General features: G+C 39.0%; 1 protein-coding gene across 3 annotated transcripts in view; it reads right to left on the bottom strand.

Moving 5' to 3' along the window:
- Window positions 1-19,740, bottom strand: part of KLHL2 (kelch-like family member 2) — a 164,774-nt gene that overhangs the window by 79,805 nt on the left and 65,229 nt on the right. For all 3 annotated transcript variants that reach the window (XM_010838661.1, XM_010838662.1, XM_010838663.1), the window contains one exon: window positions 1,068-1,230. In XM_010838661.1, the coding sequence (XP_010836963.1) occupies window positions 1,068-1,230 (163 nt within the window). The remainder of the gene's footprint in view (window positions 1-1,067; window positions 1,231-19,740) is intronic.

The raw sequence follows: 19,740 nt of genomic DNA, 5'->3' as shown, positions 1-19,740 counted from the left end.
AAGAATTGATGCTTTTGAACTGTGGTGTTGGAGAAGACTCTTGAGAGTCCCTTGGACTGCAAGGAGATCCAACCAGTCCATTCTGAAGGAGATCAGCCCGGGGATTTCTTTGGAAGGAATGATGCTAAAGCTGAAACTCCAGTACTTTGGCCGCCTCATGTGAAGAGTTGACTCATTGGAAAAGACTCTGATGTTAGGAGGGATTGGGGGCAGGAAGAAAAGGGGACAGCAGAGGATGAGATGGCTAGATGGCATCACTGATCTCGATGGACATGAGTTTGGGTGAACTCCAGGAGTTGGTGATGGACAGGGAGGCCTGGCATGCTGAATTCGTGGGGTCGCAAAGAGTCAGACACGACTGAGCGACTGAACTGAACTGAACTGAAGCCACAAGTTGTTTTCTTGGATACAAGAAAAGGTTGCAAAAAGCAGGGATAAAATGACTTAATTTCATATGTAAACACTTTTTTAAACCCTATTAATTTGACAGTGTGAAAGAAAAACATAGAGATTCAATATTTGCATAAAATGATCTACTCTAATATTTAGGCCTAATATCATGTACTGCTGCTGCTGCTGCTGTTAAGTCGCTTCAGTCGTGTCTGACTCTGTGTGACTCATAGATGGCAGCCCACCAGGCTCCCCCGCCCCTGGGATTCTCCAGGCAAGAACACTGGAGTGGGTTGCCATTTCCTTCTCCAATGCATGAAAGTGAAAAGTGAAAGTGAACTTGCTCAGTCGTGTCCAACTCTTAGCGACCCCATGGACCACAGCCTACCAGGCTCCTCCATCCATGGGATTTTCCAGGCAAGAGTACTGGAGTGGGGTGCCATCGCCTTCTCTGAATATCATGTACAGTTTATGTTTTTCTTTAAAATTCAGAACTCTATGAGTATGCTTCAATTATGCAGTGCTATAATACCAGTATAAGATTTTAAATGTATTTTTTTAATGTGCAGATCTAAAAACATGAGACAAATTTCCAGAAATCACTATAGAATCATATTAGAAATCAAGAGTTTCAGATTCTTCCTGTCTCAAATTCAGTCAAGATTTATTCCACTTGCCTGCATAGGTGTTGGCCTTGTTTAGGAGGTCCGTGCATGCGTGCATATCAGCAAAAGCCCGGATTCCTAAGCAGTTGACAGGGTGAAGCTGAGATTCCAAAAATTCACAGCAAGTCTTCTTCACATCCTGTAACTGTAACAGACCAGCTGCTGGGAGAAGTACCTGTAACACAACAAGTGAGCATGCTTATCCGACTGGCTAGAAGTTTACTCTTCATTGTGTCTACAGAGAGCTCAGGGATTCAGCCACAGCTCAATATCTGCACCCAGACCCCAGCATCCCATAGAGAAGTAATGTAACTATTATTTGCAAAAAGGATGATGCCTCCTTCCAATCTCCGTAATATCTATGGAATCTTTCAAAGGTTTCTTCTTGGTCACAAGAATATAAGAGACATCAGATTATACTAGATTAACAATTCTTTTCATAGATCTAAACAAATGTTCCTTTGAATTTTAAAAACATAAATTATTAGACTGCTAGGGGGTGCCATGGTTCTATGAAAATGATTTTCTTCCCTTAGAGTAGTCATGAGATTCAGTGATTTGTGAAGAAGGGGTGAGCACAGAGTAATAATACTAGAGTGGCTTGCCATGTCCTCCTCCAGGGTGTCTTCCTAACCCAGGAATTGAACCCAGAACTCCCACATTGCAGGCAGATTCTTTACTGTCTGAGCCATAAGGAAAGCCCACACCAAAGCTTCATCTTTTTGTTATTCCACTAAGTAACACCACAAACTACTTTCCTTAGCGGGGTAGAACGATTTAAAACTCAACAGTCTAAATGCAAGCAACTTCTTTGAAATATATGTGCTAAAAAAGAAAACAAAAGGAGTAATTATTTAATAATAACTTTTTAATTTATATTTTTATTTCAGTATCTCCATAAGACTCTGTATTAATTAGGTTATTCTTTGGGATTTAATCAGTGTCTTCACTATAAATATGATATCCAACACAATTACTTTTCAAATAGGCCAATAATGGAAACATTTTTATTTGTACGTAAATTAGTACAATGCTATGTAAAGGACCATACTGGAAAGTCAAATTGGAAAACTTTATAAAAAAGAAGCTGGCAAATCCTTCTATAAAAGCCAAAAAGGTGTGTGTGTGGGGGGGAGGGGACTATTAGAACAACAGTCAATTTTAGAAAAGGTAACCTGGGCATATTAGCATAAAAATTAAGTTAAGTTCTAAGTTCCTTCAGGAACTGATTTTCATATATTCCAAGCTGCGGCCCAAAGAGAAAATGAGAAAAGAGAGTAGTTTTAAATATCCTTCCAAATTTTCCTAAATGTATGCAGTAAGTCCTAAATGTAGAAGAGAAAAAGTGCATCTTTTGTCTTTCTGTAATACAAACTGCTTTATTTTCTTAAAGGAACCATAGCAGCTTTAACTCTCTCAGCTAAAAACTGTGTGTGTGTCCACATATACAGTCAAATAGTCATGAATCAAGGATGAAGAGGACAACTTTTTGTGTTTTTTAATTCAACTCCACCAACTGAATAACTTTTCTCTGAAAATTATGAAAACAGTATTTGGTGATAATGCCTTTTCTTTCTGAATAGGAGAAATAAAGTGCAAATAACTCTGTTTATACTCAAATCTTTTATATAATATGGATAGGGTGCTTCATTATGTTATGGGAATGAATCTCCATGGAAGGCTGACAATTTGCAAACTGGAGTTTTTCTACAGTGGTATAATTATGCTCTGAAGCAATGTAAAGTACATTACATGACGCTTAACTGTGCAGCCATTTAATTCAGTAAATACATATATTAAGAAAGTGGTCTTCTGTGTAAAATTCAATCTCTGTGAAACTTGTAAAAATGGTAATGATCACCCATCTAATCAGCATTTTCCCAGAGACACCATAGTGTAATATAGTATAATGCAAACTGCTTTGTAATACAGAAAGATGGGAATCCTTGAGGGGGAAAGCAGTCAAGCAGAAGCAAGTTCACCCACACATTATTGGCGGATGTGTACACTGGTTCAATCTCCATGAAGAGCAATTTGTCTATTTAATCAAAATTACAAATGCATATATCCTCCAATACAGCAATTTAACCTACAGATACACTGAAGAAAGAAAGTGAAGTTGCTCAGTGGTGTCCGCCTCTTTGCGACCCCATGGACTATAGCCCACCAGGCTCCTCTGTACATGGAATTTTCCAGGCAAGAGTACTGGAGTGGGTTGCCATTTCCTTCTCCAGGGGATCTTCCCGACCCAGGGATCAAACCCGGGTCTCCCACATTGCAGATAGACGCTTTACCATCTGAGCCACCAGGGAAGCACAGATACCTAACATATGCACAAAAGCTCACACATACACACCACATTTATTACAGTATTATTATGGGTAATAGCATAAGTTATAAAAAGCCTAAATGCCCACCATAAGGAGATTGGTTAAATACTGGTGTTCATCCATTCAATGGAACACTCTGTATACATTAATGAGAAAGCTATATGAATAGGACAATTTCTAAGATTTACTCTTAAATGAAAAAATATCAGCAACGGGTTGATACTATGCTAACATACAGGTTTCCCAGGTGGCTCAGTGGTAAAGAATCCAGCTGCCAATGCAGGAGATGCAGGTTGGATCCCTGGGTTGGGAAGATCCCCTGGAAGAGGAAATGGCAATCCACTCCAGTATTCTTGCTGGGAAAATTCCATGGTCAGAGAAGCCTGGCAGGCTACAGTCCATGGGATTGCAAAGAGTCAGATGCAACTGAACACACAAACACACATGGTAAACTATACATACCCACTCACATTTATATATACATCTATTAAAAAAAAAGCAGCTATAGTAGACTTTTAAAAATTTATTTTGCTTCCCCAATTTCAACTTCATGACTACCAAGACTAGACCTATCCAACAGGAGACTGAAACTCATAAAACTGTTGAATCCCAAATCTGGAAAGGATATAATAAGTCATGTAGGCCAGGGATATAAAAGTTAAATTGTTGCCCACATGGCTAGAAATTCACATGTAGTTATTATGGTGGCAATACACACCATAAATGTTAATAAAATGTAGAAAATCAATTTCTTTATATTTTCCTTTTATCAATAAATCCATCAAAATGCCTCAGTTTTATGATACAATTTTACTAGGACTAAACTTCAATAGAGAAGCAAAAAGCAAAGGAGAAAAGGAAAGATATAGCCATTTGAATGCAGAGTTCCAAAGAACAGCAAGGAGAAATAAGAAAGCCTTCCTCACTGATCAATGCAAAGAAACTGAGGAAGACAATAGAATGGGAAAGACTAAAGATCTCTTCAAGAAAATCAGAGATACCAAGGGAACATTTCATGCAAAGATGGGCTCAATAAAGGACAGAAATGATATGGACCTAACAGAAGCAGAAGATACTAAGAAGAGGTGGCAAGAATATACAGAAGAACTGTACAAGAAAGATCTTCATGACCCAGATAATCACGATGGTGTGATTACTCACCTAGAGCCAGACATCCTGGAATGTGAAGTCAAGTGGGCCTTAGGAAGCATCACTATGAACAAAGCTAGCAGAGGTGATGGCATTCCCGTTGAGCTATTTCAAATCCTGAAAGATGATGCTGTGAAAGTGCTGCACTCAATATGCCAGCAAATTTGGAAAACTCAGCAGTGGCCACAGGACTGGAAAAGGTCCGTTTTCATTCCAACCCCAAAGAAAGGCAATGCCAAAGAATACTCAAACTACCACACAATTGCACTCATTTCACATGCTAGTGAAGTAATGCTCAAAATTCTCCAAGCCAGCCTTCAAGAGTACATGAACCATGAACTTCCAAATGTTCAAGCTGGTTTTAGAAAAGGCAGGAACCAGAGATCAAATTGCCAATATCTGCTGCTGCTGCTAAGTTGCTTCAGTCATGTCTGACTCTGTGCTACCCCATAGACGGCAGCCCACCAGGCTCCCCCGTCCCTAGGATTCTCCAGGCAAGAACACTGGAGTGGATTGCCATTTCCTTCTCCAATGCATGAAAGTGAAAAGTGAAAGTGAAGTCGCTCAGTTGCGTCCAACTCTTTGAGACCCCATGGACTGCAGCCCACCAGGCTCCTCCGTCCATGGGATTTTCCAGGCAAGAGTACTGGAGTGGGGTGCCATCGCCTTCTCCGCCAACATCTGCTGGATCATCAAAAAAGCAAGACAGTTCCAGAACAATATTTACTTCTGCTTTATTGACTATGTCAAAGTGGATCACAACAAACTGTGGAAAATTCTGAAAGAGATGGGAATACCAGACCACCAGACCTGCCTCTTGAGAAACCTGTACGTAGGACAGGAAGCAACAGTTAGAACTGGACATGGAACAACAGACTCGTTCCAAATAGGAAAAGGGGTACGTCAAGGCTATATATTGTCACCCTGCTTATTTAACGTATATGCAGAGTACATCATGAGAAACGCTGGGCTGGATGAAGCACAAGCTGGAATCAAGACTGCCAGGAGAAATATCAATAACCTCAGATATGCAGATGACACCACCCTTATGGCAAAAGTGAAGAACTAAAGAGCCTCTTCATGAAAGTGAAAGAGGAGAATGAACAAGTTGGCTTAAAGCTCAATATTCAGAAAACAAAGATCATGGCATCTCATTCCATCACTTCATGGCAAATAGATGGGGAAATGGTAGAAACAGTGACAGGACTTTATTTTGGGGGGCTCCAAAATCACTGCAGATGGTGATTGCAGCCATGAAATAAAAAGATGCTTACTCCTTGGAAGGAAAGTTATGATCAACCTAGATAGCATATTCAAAAGCAGATACATTATTTTGCCAAAAAAGGTCCATCTAGTCAAGGCTATGGTTTTTCCAGTAGTCATGTATGGATGTGAGAGTCGGACTATAAAGAAAGCTGAGTGACAAAGAATTGATGCTTTTGAACTATGGTGTTGGAGAAGACTCTTGAGAGTCCCTTGGACAGCAAAGAGATCCAACCAGTTCATCCTAAAGGTAATCAGTCATGAATATTCATTGGAAGGACTGATGCTGAACCTGAAACTCCAATTCTTTGTTCATCTGATGCGAAGAGCCGACTCTTTTGAAAAGACCCTGATTCTGGGAAAGACTGAAGGCGGGAGGAGAAGGGGACGACAGAAGATGAGACTGCTGCATGGCATCACCGACTCTATGGACATGAATGTGAATAGACTCTGGGAGTTGGTGATGGACAGGGAGGCCTGGCGTGCTGCAATTCACGGGGTCGCAAAAAGTCGGACACGACTGAGCGACTGAACTGAACTGAACTGAATTTGTCTGATGAAGAAACTTAATCCTAGAGAGGCCAAAAGATCTGACCAAGTTCCACAGCCTATCAGAAGAGAGCTAGTGCGTGCTGTAACTGCTTAGTCGCCAAGTCATGTCTCTTTGTAATCCCATGGACTGTAGCCGGCCAGTCTTCTTTGTCAATGGGATTTTCCAGGCAAGAATACTGGAGTGAGTTGCATTTCCTCCTACAGGGGATCTTCCCAACTCAGGAATTGAACTTGCATCTCGTGCATTGGCAGACAGGGTCTCTACCTCTGCGCCATCTGGGAATAAGGATATATTCAAATTCACTAACTCTTTGGTCTAGTATTCTTTCCACTACCTTCCTACCCATCTGTAAGTATGAAGTGCTTGTCTAATTTCGAAATCTGCAATACTGCTCTTTTCGGTAGAATAAAGATGATGGGCTTCCCTGGTAGCTCAGTGGTAAAGAATCTGCCTGCCAATGCAGGGAACGTGGGTTTGATCCCTGGACTGGGAAAATCCCCTGGAGAAGGAAATGGCAATATATTCTATTATTCTTGCCTGAGAAATCCCATGGACAGGGGAGCCTAGCAGGCTATAGTCCATAGTGCTGCAAAAGTATAGGACACAACCACAACAACAATAAAGACGACAATCACTTCAATTGCATTCTTGCAGTTGCTTCCATTTACTGAGTAATTACTACGTCAGGCACTTGACAGGCAACAACATCTCACTGAAATGCTATGTGAACAGCTGCCAACAGAAAGCTTCTTAGAACTTCCTGAAATTGGTTTTGTTTTGTTTTTTCAAATTTTTAACCTGTGGTTTGTTGAATCAGCAGATGTGGAACCTGAAGATATGAAGGGCCCACTGAATTAAAAGAGATGAATAGTTAATGACTAGGACATTTGTTCCTGATATATTTAGTGTAAAAAAATCTAATTTTTAAACAGTTCCCTTTTTGTAAGCACACATATACATGATTACAAAGACAGTACTAGAGGAATAGTCCACAATTGTTATTTGGGATTACCTGTGGTTAACAGTAGTATGGAGGCTTTTCTATTGTCTTCTTTTGATTTCTATTTTCTAAAATTTCAATAATATATCTGTACCATTTAAATAGTCACATTCTAATGAAAGTCAGGGAGAAACAAGTAAAGAAATGCCGTTCTGGGAACTTTCCTGGTGGTCCCGTGGTTAAGAATCCGCCTTCCAGTGAAGGGGTTCAATCCTGGGTCTGGGAACTAAGGTCCCACATGCCATGTAGCAACAACTGAGCCTGCGAGTCACAACTAGAGAAATGCCTGCGTGTCGCAACTAGAGAATCCTGTACAGAGCAACGAAGATCCTACCTGCCACAACTAAGACCCCATGCAGCCAAAGAAAGAAATGCCTTCCTGGATCTCTAGAATTCTAGCCAATCTCACAATTGTAAGGGGAGCTGTTTATTTAGTGACTACCACACTCACCAGGGACTACCACAGTTTGGCCTGTCCTCTGAGTATTGTGAGGCTGAAAGACCTTTAGTCTTTCTCAAGCTAGTGTTTTGTAGAGCCATAAGAGGTTCTACACGTTCCTCTTCTTGTCCATATGAATAGCATCTCTTTAAGTGCTCAGAGGAATATGATAGCTGATTAAATAAACTTAACTTCATATGTCACCGTTTTGTTAAGCAGAAAAAAAGTTTTCCATCTAGATATGTTGATTTCCAGTATATGGAGACACATAAAGCCTAAACATCTTATACTGTGGAGATGTTTTCTTTAACGAACAAAGAAGTAGGGGGAAAGCTACCAATGATTCCTGAAGACAAGTGGAACATCAGACATGGAACACACCCGAGCCAAACAATAAGCACCCAAATGACATCTTACACCAGCTGCACATTTTAAAGTAAGAAGCTTCCATCCTACTTCACATTATCTGACAAGCCAAATTACATATAAGATGTCTTGCTTAGACAAGTACACGCCTTCTGCTTGGCTATTAGGATATGCAGTTTATTTTTAGCTTGGGCACCTACTCTATAGAGTGAAATAATTTATGTAGTAAATCTTTTAAATCTTGAGCCTTTAAGGCATGTTTATTAGAAGACACTACCACAGGGTCTGATTATTCCATAGATGTAAGATTTCCAGATGTCTGAGAATGATGCTTACATGATGCTCACAGCTCAGTCACTGTTAACATTACAGTTAGTGCACTGCCAAAAAGCAAATTTTTATTAATTTTGCAGCCATCTTATAACCGTATCAGAAGAACCTGTTTGTTTTAAAGTGCCAGGGCCTTGTATGCCAGGAATAATGTGAAAACAAGGAAAACAGCTATCCAAAGGGCATGAGCAGAGGGTAGAAATTATCCCCAAAGTTAAAGAAGCTATGTATTGTTAGACTAAAAAAGCCTCATTATGAAATATAACCTATAACTTTCATTAGCATACCTCTTCTAAAATCTGGGATTTCCCTGGTTGCCCAGTAGTTAAGGTAGTGGTTAAGGTAGTTCCCCTGGTGGCTCAGATGGTAAAGCGTCTATCTGCCTGCAATGCGGGAGACCTGGGTTTGATCACTGGGTCAGGAAGATCCCCTAAAGAAGGAAATGGCAATCCACTCCAGTACTCTTGCCTGGAAAATTCCATGGACTGAAGAGCCTGGTTGGCTACAGTCCATGGGGTTGCAAAGAGTTGGACACAACTGAGCAACTTCACTTTCACTTTCTTTCCAATGTTAAAAGAGTCTGCTTGCCAATGCTGGAGACATGGGTTCCATCCCCAGTCTGGGGAGATTCCACGTGCAGCATTGCAACTACTGATTCTGTGCTCTAGAGTCCAGGAGGTACAACTACTGAAGCCCACGCACCCTCGAGCCCTTGAGCCCATGCTCGGCAACAAGAGAAGCCACCACAATGAGAAGCCTGTGCATTGTAACAAGGTAAACCTGACTGGCTGCAGTAAGAGAAAGCCCATGTGCAGAAATGAAAACTCAGCACAGCTGAAAAATTAATAATAAAAATTTTAAAATAAATAAAAATTAAAACCTCCCTTTAGTCCCCAAGTTACAAGTAAGTCATATGCCACAACTTTATTTTTGTAATTGGATATGTGACACACCTTGCACATTTACTCATAGAAACAGTATTACAAATAGTTACAAACCAAAATAGCAATGAACACAGTATTACTTATTGATGGCTATGACCTCAGGGGGCAGTAGGTGCAATGAAGAAAGAAGAAAGTTTCCTTCCTCTTTGTGGGATGTAGGCCTGGCTGGGGACAGAGTTTTGAAATAGGAAATGTTTGTCTCTGGCATCCTGCCACCTCATTCGCACTGTGCTGTGTGTGTGTTCAGTAACTCAGTCGTGTCCAACTCTTTGCAATCCCATGGACGGTAACCCGCCAGGCTCCTTTGTCCATGAGATTCTCTAGGCAAGAATACTGGAGTGGGTTGCCATGTCCTTCTCCAGGGGTTCTTCCCCACCCAGCGATCGAACACACGTCTCCTGCGTCTCCTACATGGGCAGGTGGATTCTTTACCACTGAGCCACCAGGGCTTCCCCTCATACACACTGCTATGTCTCAAAGCCCTAAAGCTGGGTCACAGGCAGCCAGCTCTCTGCTCTGTGCACCCAGCTATGATTTTACACCCCAATCTGTCTTTCCTGCTAAGTGTTTCATTTCATTCTCTAAATACACCTACCTCACCCCCCAATACATCCCATACCCAAGTTTCATCCCTTGGGATAGCTACTGCCAGGAGGGTCAAAAGAAAAAACATCTTATTATTAATTCATATTTAGAGTTAATAACATATCACCTTCCAGGAAAAATTTCTTCCAGAGGTAAAAGCTTTACAAGCAGCTGACTCTTATGTAGAACATATTTGTAATTGATGTCATTTCCAGTGATATTATAAATGAGGGGGAAAGGCAAAGGGAGCACACACAAAAAAAATATGGGAGCAATACAGCTTTCAGACAGAATGAAAGTCCCTCTTATACTACCCTTTTCATAGCTGCTGGCTCAAATTTACAATGAAGACAGCATCTGCCTGCAGAGTTATTGAAAAAATTTTAAAAATTGGTCAACCATTCAACACTGCCTGACACATGACCAGAGTAGCACATTAGCGCTGATTCAAGGCTTCTGTTATTTGAACATTCAGTCCCATTACAATGAAATGCCACAATTTATTCTCCCTCACAAGACGACATTCTATGCCAGATCATTCACAATAAACATAAAATTGCTTTCTTTTCATATCAAATATTCTAAAAGTAAAAGATATAATCAGGGACAATTTGGAAAAAAGCAACACAATATACAAAAATAGGAAATACATTTGATACCTCACTAGTCATCAAATAAATATAAATTAAAATGAAAGTATTTTATGACTACTGATTAAAAATGATTAACATCAAACATTCAAGTCAAAGTATAGTAAGCCTTGGCCCCTAGCTCATTTCTGCTGTCACTGTAAACTAGTCAGTTCTTTTAGAAAGGAAATAGGCAATAGTCATCAAGAGTTACCAAAAAAATAAAAGTTTAAAGTCTTTGGCCCTGAAAGTATGTTCTGGGATTCTACCTTGAGAAACAGTTCAAAAAATGAAATAGGCTCTACGTCCATGAATTCTACTTTAGCATTACTTATTAGAGTATGGGGGAAAAAAGCTAAAGGTTTAATAGTATGTCAATTTACTAAACTAGGCTACACTCACGTAATGAAATATTATAATCAATGACAATGAAGACTAATAATGATTGAACACACTAATATTTCTAAAATATTTGCAATAAGATACAATCATATTATAAAAGTAAATGAATATACAGCTTTAACCTATAGTCACATTAAAAAGAGTTTAATAGACATCAATTACATTTGCTTTGATCTCAAGGAACATAAGACAATGCTGAACAAACAAAACACTGAACATTCCCACATGATTCATTTTTCCTGACACACAGTGGAATAAATAAAGAGGGCCTTCCAATGCCAGCTTGCCTTCCCACCCTTGCATCCATCATTTGCATAATTGGCAGCTTTGGATCTGAATCTAATCTTATCTCTAAGCAGACAGAACGTCTTAGCTCTAATTAAGCAGCTCGATCCACTGGACATTTATTTCTGCCCACACTGATGTGGCCCTGGACACTAATGCTCTGCTCTCCAGACCTAGTTCTAGTTCACGTGCCCCTCGATGCCTCTATCTAGGGTTGTTATCCCAGTGGACCCTACATTACTATGCACTGACCACTTCTCCAAGAAACTAAAATCGTGCTCAGAAGATACAGAATGGTTGTTCTCAGGTACCTTCCTCCTGTCCTCCCAGGACTTCTTGCTTGTCTCAGCAGCCTCTATTTATCACACAGGGCCAGCCTATCTTACAGGCGTTCCCTCATTATTCTCTGACGATTGTTTATCAAGCTTCTAATTAATACCAATCACTAGTCTAAGTTCGGGGGATTGGGAAGTGATCAGCCCCTCTAGAACCTGGATTCTAAAAGGGAGTGCTTACATTTAGTAGGGGCATGTGGAGTTTCCATCACTCAAGTTCTTCTGCCCTTCACAGTGGTCTCTGGATCTCAGAGTCTAAAGTTCACAGGTATGACAGCACTTAGGAGCCATAGATATTAATCCCCAATCTGTTACTGAGTTCCTGTACAGCTTCAGGGGAAGACTGGAGTTATATGAAAAGAATGGAGAATGGAAACTACTCACAAGCTCCAGAGTCAGAGAGCTCTGGCCTTGAAGGGTGTATGAGCAACATACTCACTGTGTCACCCTAGAAAGTCAAACCAAAGTTGCAAATTATTTGATGTGTAAAAAAAGAAAAAAAACAACCCTCTGTTTAGGATATTACAAAAACTAAATGAGGTCAGCATTTCAGCATTTAGCAAAGTAACTGGAACACAGAAGGCAGGTAACCCCTTCTTCCAAAATGAATATTTCATTCCAGTTTTCCTATCATTACTCAGAATTAATCCCCTTCAATCTCCTTTCCTTTAGTCTCTCCTCTCTAAAATCAATACAAACAAAAAAACATGACTGCTGATCTCTCAAAAAACTGAATGTATGTTTTACTCCTATAGGTCAAAATTCTCTTCTGTATCTCCATCTGATCCTCCAAGATTCTTCCTTTCAACAACCTCAGAATTTCACAAATAATTACCTGCAAAACCAGAACTTAAGCTGGTTAAATCATGGCTGTGAGGTTGAGGCCTCAAGTTACCATCTAAACAAGAAAATAGGAATTGACAAGTGCCCCCAGTGGGCCTCAAAAAAAATTTTTTTTAATTAAAATAGAAACAAGTTTAAAAGGCCATGATTATCAGTTAACTCAAAGAACAGACTATCTCTTAACATCAGGGACTAAGGACAACTCTGACTTTTCAAAGGTGCTGCATATATTTACAACTATGAATGATAATCACCAAATTAACTGCCAAATATAACTGTCAAAACAGTTTATATTCATTGTCTCTTTTGTGTGTCAGTCATCTGGCCTACAAACAAATAATCATCCAAAGCATTATAAATACAGGATTGGGTTAAACTTTCATTCAAACGTGCTTGAAAATTGGAAAATTTTTAAGTGAATAAAGAAAATCTCAATATGATACATTTGAGAAGTCCTTTAACAAGGGTTCATTATTTTTCCACCAACAAATATTTCTTCCTTGTTCCAAAATCTATAATGTTGATTAAAATGGGAAAGTATTTTATCCAACCATCACTGTTCAGTAGGTTCCACAAAATAGTTAATGGGGAACAATTTCACATGTGTAATAAAATAAGTAAGGCCTTAAGCAAGATCTCTGTCTTAAAAGAAAAACGGGGTCATGTGATGGCACAGCATGACTCGCTTATATACTACACCCTCCTCTTCCTCTCCTTCTTGCTCCTTTTGTCTATGCCTATTACTTTTCCATCGTCTTTGTAAATTGTTTTATGATCCACAAATTACCAAATTTATTTCAATGGGATTTTTTTTCAATGATGAAGAGATTGCTAATTAAAGATTTTTTTGGTTTTGTTTTTTTTTTTTTTTTGCTAAATATAATGCTAAATCAAAACTCTCTCCCACATAATACACTCTTATTCCTTAAATAAATAACTTTTTTCAGGTACATGTTATTTTTCATCAGAAATTATTCTATACTCTCTCCTCTCAACTCTGTCTGCAATCAATATTCATACATCCTATCTCAACTTTGTTTCTCAAAGCCTAGACATAAGAAGAGATTCTAAGATAAAATTAAATTACTGTTGGAGAAGGAAAAGGGAGAAAATACATGATAAGAAAGCACATGTGAAGCAAACCAAAGAAAAAAATAAAAACATATTTAATAGGCAATTAAGTAACATCATCCATCTTAATCACAGCTTCTACCTGACCCCAAATAGCACTTAAATTGTAGCATTATTGTTAATGTTCCTTATCAGAGTGCTTTAAGTTTTCTTCATAACAGCCAAAAAACTTTAAACATATATTCATCAACATAGTGAAAGTGAAGTGTTAGTTGCACAGTCGTGTTCAACTCTTTGGAACCCCATGGACTGTAGCCCACCAGGCTCCTCAGTCCATGGAATTCTCCAGGCAAGAATACTAGACTGGTAGCCATTCTCTTCTGCAGGGGATCTTCCTGACCAAGGGATGGAACCCAGGTCTCCTGCATTGCAAGTGGATTCTTTATCATCTGAGCCACCAGGGAAGCCCTTACCTGTATACATGGAAAACTGCAATAAATACACACAACAGAATACTCGGCATATTTATTAAGAGAAACAAACTACTGGAATGTGTGCTAATATAAGTGACTGTCACAAATGTTATGTTGTGCCAAAAATGTCACCCTCAGAAGAGTACATTCTGTGTGACTCTATTTATATGAAGTTCAATAGGCAAAACTAATCAATTATAATAGAAATCATATCACCCTAGATTTGGGGTGAGGGATTTACAGGGAAGAGGCTTGAAGTTATAAATGCTCAATATCTTGATCTGGGTGTGGTATACGCATTTGTTAAAACTTAGCAAACTGAAAAGTTAAAATCCATGGAATGTGTTCCCCATCCTGAACCCTCCTCCCTCCTCCCTCCCCACACCATCCCTCTGGGTCGTCCCAGTGCACCAGCCCCAAACACATGTATACTAATTAAATAATTTTCTATTAAAGAAAAAAGAAAAAAAAAGAAAAAAAAATCCATGGAATGTAAGCTACAGCCCATGAAGTGGTGGAAAATGATTGCTTCAAGCAAATGCTGAGATTAACCAAAGGTCAATGGAAGGTTTCTATAAATTATGAAACACATTTAATGGAAAATAATAATCCTATCTGATAGAATCCAAAATAAGAATGTAACCCGTCCCCCCAAATCAAACATATTTACATGACCAAATTTCTACACTAGTCATTATAAAGTTAATTTAAAACAGCAGCTTATAAATACATGTTAGTGACACAAAGTAAAATAATTGTAACTTATACATCCCAGAGGAAGGCACAAGTACACTTAAACTAGAGGAGCACATTAATTTTACTAACCTGACAAGGGATTAATCATCAAGGTTCAAAAGGTAAAAAATTTTATGTAAATAATGCTAGGGTTTATAAAACCTTTGGCTTATCTCAAACCAAATATGCCAGAATCACAGATAAATTAAGAACTCCAGACTAAGCACTTAAACTGGTTTGGTGAGACAGACTCTTCCCTCACACTTGCCACATGCCTGATGCAAACGTGCTATCTCCCATGCAGGCTCCATACCTAAACATGAGGCAAAGATCAAGGAAAAAAAACCCACATGATAAGGATTTTGACTTATTTCTAATTTTTCTCATCCCTGCTCAAATTATTCAATATTGTTTATAAGATGCTAAATCATAATCAGGGTAGACTTATTTTTTATTCATCAAGATATATACCTCATATATACCACATGAAGATTCTTGAAACATAAACTGCAAAATGATTCAACTGTCGACATCTTCAAAGATTATATATTTCAATGATATTAAGCTATAATAAATAACATAATTACTAATGCTTCTGGAGTAACTAGCTTTTCTCCAAACAAGAACTTAACCACTTCAAGTGTGATGTCCATCTAGTTCTATAGGATGTTCTTATAATAAAGCTTCTAGATTTTCTCAAAGTAGCTGACCCCAGTGATTTTTTCCATATTAAATTTTGAATAAGTTCTTTATCTGTTCTGTATCTTAACGTATATAGAGTAAAACATAATTTAACTGGCATGACTAAAAACTGGATATTCTCACTAGTCAAATATTTTGATTAAAATTATGAGGCTTACAGAGTTCTAACTAAAAACACAATAAAATATAACTAAGATCAGACTCAAGCTTCCCTGGTGACTCAGATGTAAAAAGTCTGCCTGCAATGCAGAAGATCTGGGTTCGATCCCTGGGTTGGGAAGATCCCCTGGAGAAGGAAATGGCAACCCACTCCAGTATTCTTGCCTGAAACATCCCATGGATGGAGGAGCCTGGTGGGCTACAGTCCATTGGGATGCAAAGAGTTGGACACAACTGAGCAACTAATACATAAGCTCAAAACTCAACTGTAAGTAATTTAAAATTTTACATTTTAAATTCACCATGTTTTGCCTCTAGATAATAATAATAAACTAAAAGTATCACTATTCCAGTAAAGTGATAAAATACTAAGTTAACAGATTTCTAGGTATTAGAATATCAGATAAATTCACTCCCATAAGACTTCCATTGCTATACCATAAACAACCACTAACCCTAAAGGTATGATTCAATGCATTTTTACTATTTTTTAAGTGTTAACCATGTTTTCCAAGCATATCATCTACCAAAAATCCTTTTAGACACAAGGCACTTACTCTCTATTTCCTAAGAGAAACAGAACTTGAATGGAAAAACAGCAAGCGTTCCGTAGATTCTGCTATAAGTAACTCCAGCCACCATAGTCAAACCAATGGAAAAGGCTGTTAAAGAAAACAGTACCGCAATCAATACCAGAGTGCTATCTCCAAACTAATCCAAATATATAAGACTTGTTGGGTGGAGAGGAAGCAATAGCAAATTATGATTCTTTATTTGAGGGAATCACAGATAATATATGCTGATTATAAAGAGTGAAAATATAAAGAGTAAGGGAAAGATGACATGAGCGCTTTTTATACAGTGATCCCAAACAATCTCAAATGAGTTTCTCCTCAAGGACTCAAGTCCTTTACTGCTGTCGCATTTTCTGACTAACATCCACTGTTGTTGTTGTTTAGTCACTAAGTCTTATCTGACTCTTTTGAGACCTCAAGTATGTAGCCTGTCAGGCTCCTCTGTCGATGGAATTTCCCAGGCAAGAATACTGTAGTGGGTTGCCATTTACTTCAGCACGAGACCTTCCCAAACCATGTCTCCTGCATTAACAAGCAGATTCTGTACCACTGAGCCACCTACGAAGCTTAACTAACATCATAGAACATCTTAGTGTTTTTAGAAGTGTTAGCTGTGACATTTTACAGCATTTCTATGAGGTAGTGAATTATTATTAGCCTCATTTAATAGCTGTACATCAGACAGAAAATTTAACGTCTTACTCAAAGCCATTATTGAAGTTGATAGTGAGTTCATGATTTCAGCTTTGAATTCTAATAGGACAACAACTATCAAGAGTCTACTGACTCATGAAGTTTCCAGCAGAGAGTCAATCTACAGGTTTCTTATTATCTTCTAAGTTGTTCAATGATAATTTAAATATGCAGTATTATATACTCACTAAATAATTTTATGCTAAAATGCCACTGTCAACATCTGGTAAACTATTCAGTAGATGTTTTTTCACCTTGGAGACGAGCCTTCCTTTACTAAACTCCTTTGGTATTCAGACAACTTCTACATGTGGGGCTGAGAATGGAAAATGATCATTCATTCAAAATAACTAAGGGCAGATCTCAAACATGACTGTAACCAAGCTTACACCATGATTACGAGTATAGTTACAGTCTCTCTCAAAAGAAATTATTTTAGAAATTATTTTGACATAAGGCACAGGAACAGTATGAAAAGGCAAAAAGATAAGACACTGAAAGATGAACTCCCCAGGTCGGTAGGTGCCCATTATGCTACTGGAGATGAGTGGAGAAATAACTCCAGAAAGAATGAAGAGATGGAGCCAAAGCAAAAACAACACCCAGTTGTGGATGTGACTGGTGATGGAAGTAAAGTCCGATGCTGTAAACAGCAATACTGCATAGGAACCTGGAATGTAAGGTCCATGAATCAAGGCAAATTGGAAGTGGTCAAACGGGGAATGGCAAGAATGAACATCAACACTTTAGGAATCAGCAAACTAAAATGGACTGGAATGGGTGAATTTAACTCAGATGACCATTATATCTACTACTGTGGGCAAGAATCCCTTGGAAGAAACTGAGTAGCCATCATAGTCAACAGAAGAGTCTGAAATGTAGTACTTGGATGCAATCTCAAAAACGACAGAATGATCTCTGTTCATTTCCAAGGCAAACCATTCAATATCACGGTAATCTAAGTCTGCCCCAACCAGTAATGCTGAAGAAGCTGAAGTTGAATGGTTCTATGAAGACCTAGAAGACCTTCTAGAAGTAATAACCAAAAAAAGTGTCCTTTTAATTATAGGGGACTGGAATGCAAAACTACGGAGTCAAGAAATACCTGAAGTAACAGGCAAATTTGGCCTTGCAATACAGAATGAGGGATTCCCTGGTGGCTCAGACGATAAAGCATCTGCCTGCAATGTGGGAGACCCAGGTTCGATTCCTGGGTCGGGAAGATCCCCTGGAGAAGAAAATGGCAATCCACTCCAGCACTCTTGCCTAGAAAATCCCATGGATGGAGGAGCCTGATAGGCTACAGTCCATGGGGTTGCAAAGAGTCGGACACGACTGAGCAACTGAAGCAGGGCAAAGGCTAAAGGAGTTTTGCCAACAGAACACACTGGTCATAGCAAACACCCTCTTCCAACAACACAAGAGAAGACTCTACACATGGACATCATCAGACGGTCAATACTGAAATCAGACTGATTATATTCTCTGCAGCCAAAGATGGAGAAATTCTAGACAGTCAGCAAAAACAAGACTGAGAGCTGACTGTGGCACAGACCATGAACTCTTTATTGCCAAATTCAGACCTAAATTGAAGAAAGTAAGGAAAACCACTAGATCATTTAGGTATGACCTAAATCAAATCCCTTACAATTATACAGTGGAAGTGAGAAATAGATTCAAGGGGTTAGATCGGATACACAGGGTGCCTGAAGAACTATGAATAGAGACTTGTGACACTGTATAGGAGGCAGGGATCAAAACCATCCCCAAGGAAAAGAAATGCAAAAAAGCAACATGGCTGTCTGAGAGGCCTTACAAATAGCTGTGAATAGGAGAGAGCGAAAGGCAAGGAGAAAAGGAACGATATAACGATTTGAATGCAGAGTTCCAATGAATAGCAAGGAGAGATAAGAAAGCCTTCCTCAGGGATCAGTGCAAAGAAATAGAGGAAAACAACAGAATGGAAAAGACTAGAGACCTCTTCAAGAAAATTAGAGATACCAAGGTAATATTTCATGCAAAGATGGGCTCAATAAAGGACAGAAATGGTATGGACCTAATAGAAGCAGAAGATACTAAGAAGAGGTGGCAAGAATACACAGAAGAACTATACAAAAATGATCTTCACGACCCAGATAATCATGATGATGTGATCACCAACCTAAAGTCTGACATCCTGGAATGTGAAGTCAAGTGGGCCTTAGGAAGCATCACTATGAACAAAACTAGTGGAGGTGATGGCATTCCAGTTGAGCTATTTCAAATTCTAAAAGATGATGCTGTGAAAGTGCTGCATTCAATATGCCAGCAAATTTGGAAAATGCAGCAGTGGCCACAGGACTGGAAAAGTTCAGTTTTTATTCCAATCCCAAAGAAAGGCAATGCCGAAGAATGCTCAAACTACCACACAATTGCACTCATTTCACATGCTAGTAAAGTAATGCTCAAAATTCTCCAAGCCAGGCTTCAAGAGTACATGAACCATGAACTTCCAAATGTTCAAGCTGGTTTTAGAAAAGGCAGAGGAACCAGAGATCAAATTGCCAACATCCTCTGGATCATTAAAAAAGCAAGAGAGTTCCAGAAAAACATCTATTTCTGCTTTATTGACTATGCCAAAGCCTTTGACTGTATGGATCACAACAAACTGTGGAAAATTCTTAAAGAGATGGGAATACCAGACCACCTGACCTGCCTCTTGAGAAATTTGTGTTCAGGTCAGGAGGCAACAGTTAGACCTGGAATGGAACAACAGACTGGTTCCAAATAGGAAAAGGAATACGTCAAGGCTGTATATTGTCACCCTGCTTATTTAACTTATATG

This window comes from Bison bison, unplaced genomic scaffold, assembly GCF_000754665.1.
Source record: "Bison bison bison isolate TAMUID 2011002044 unplaced genomic scaffold, Bison_UMD1.0 scf7180017864103, whole genome shotgun sequence".
Lineage (NCBI taxonomy): Eukaryota > Metazoa > Chordata > Mammalia > Artiodactyla > Bovidae > Bison > Bison bison.
The sequence above is the reverse complement of the archived record's forward strand: the minus strand, read 5'-3'. Positions and strand labels throughout refer to the sequence as shown.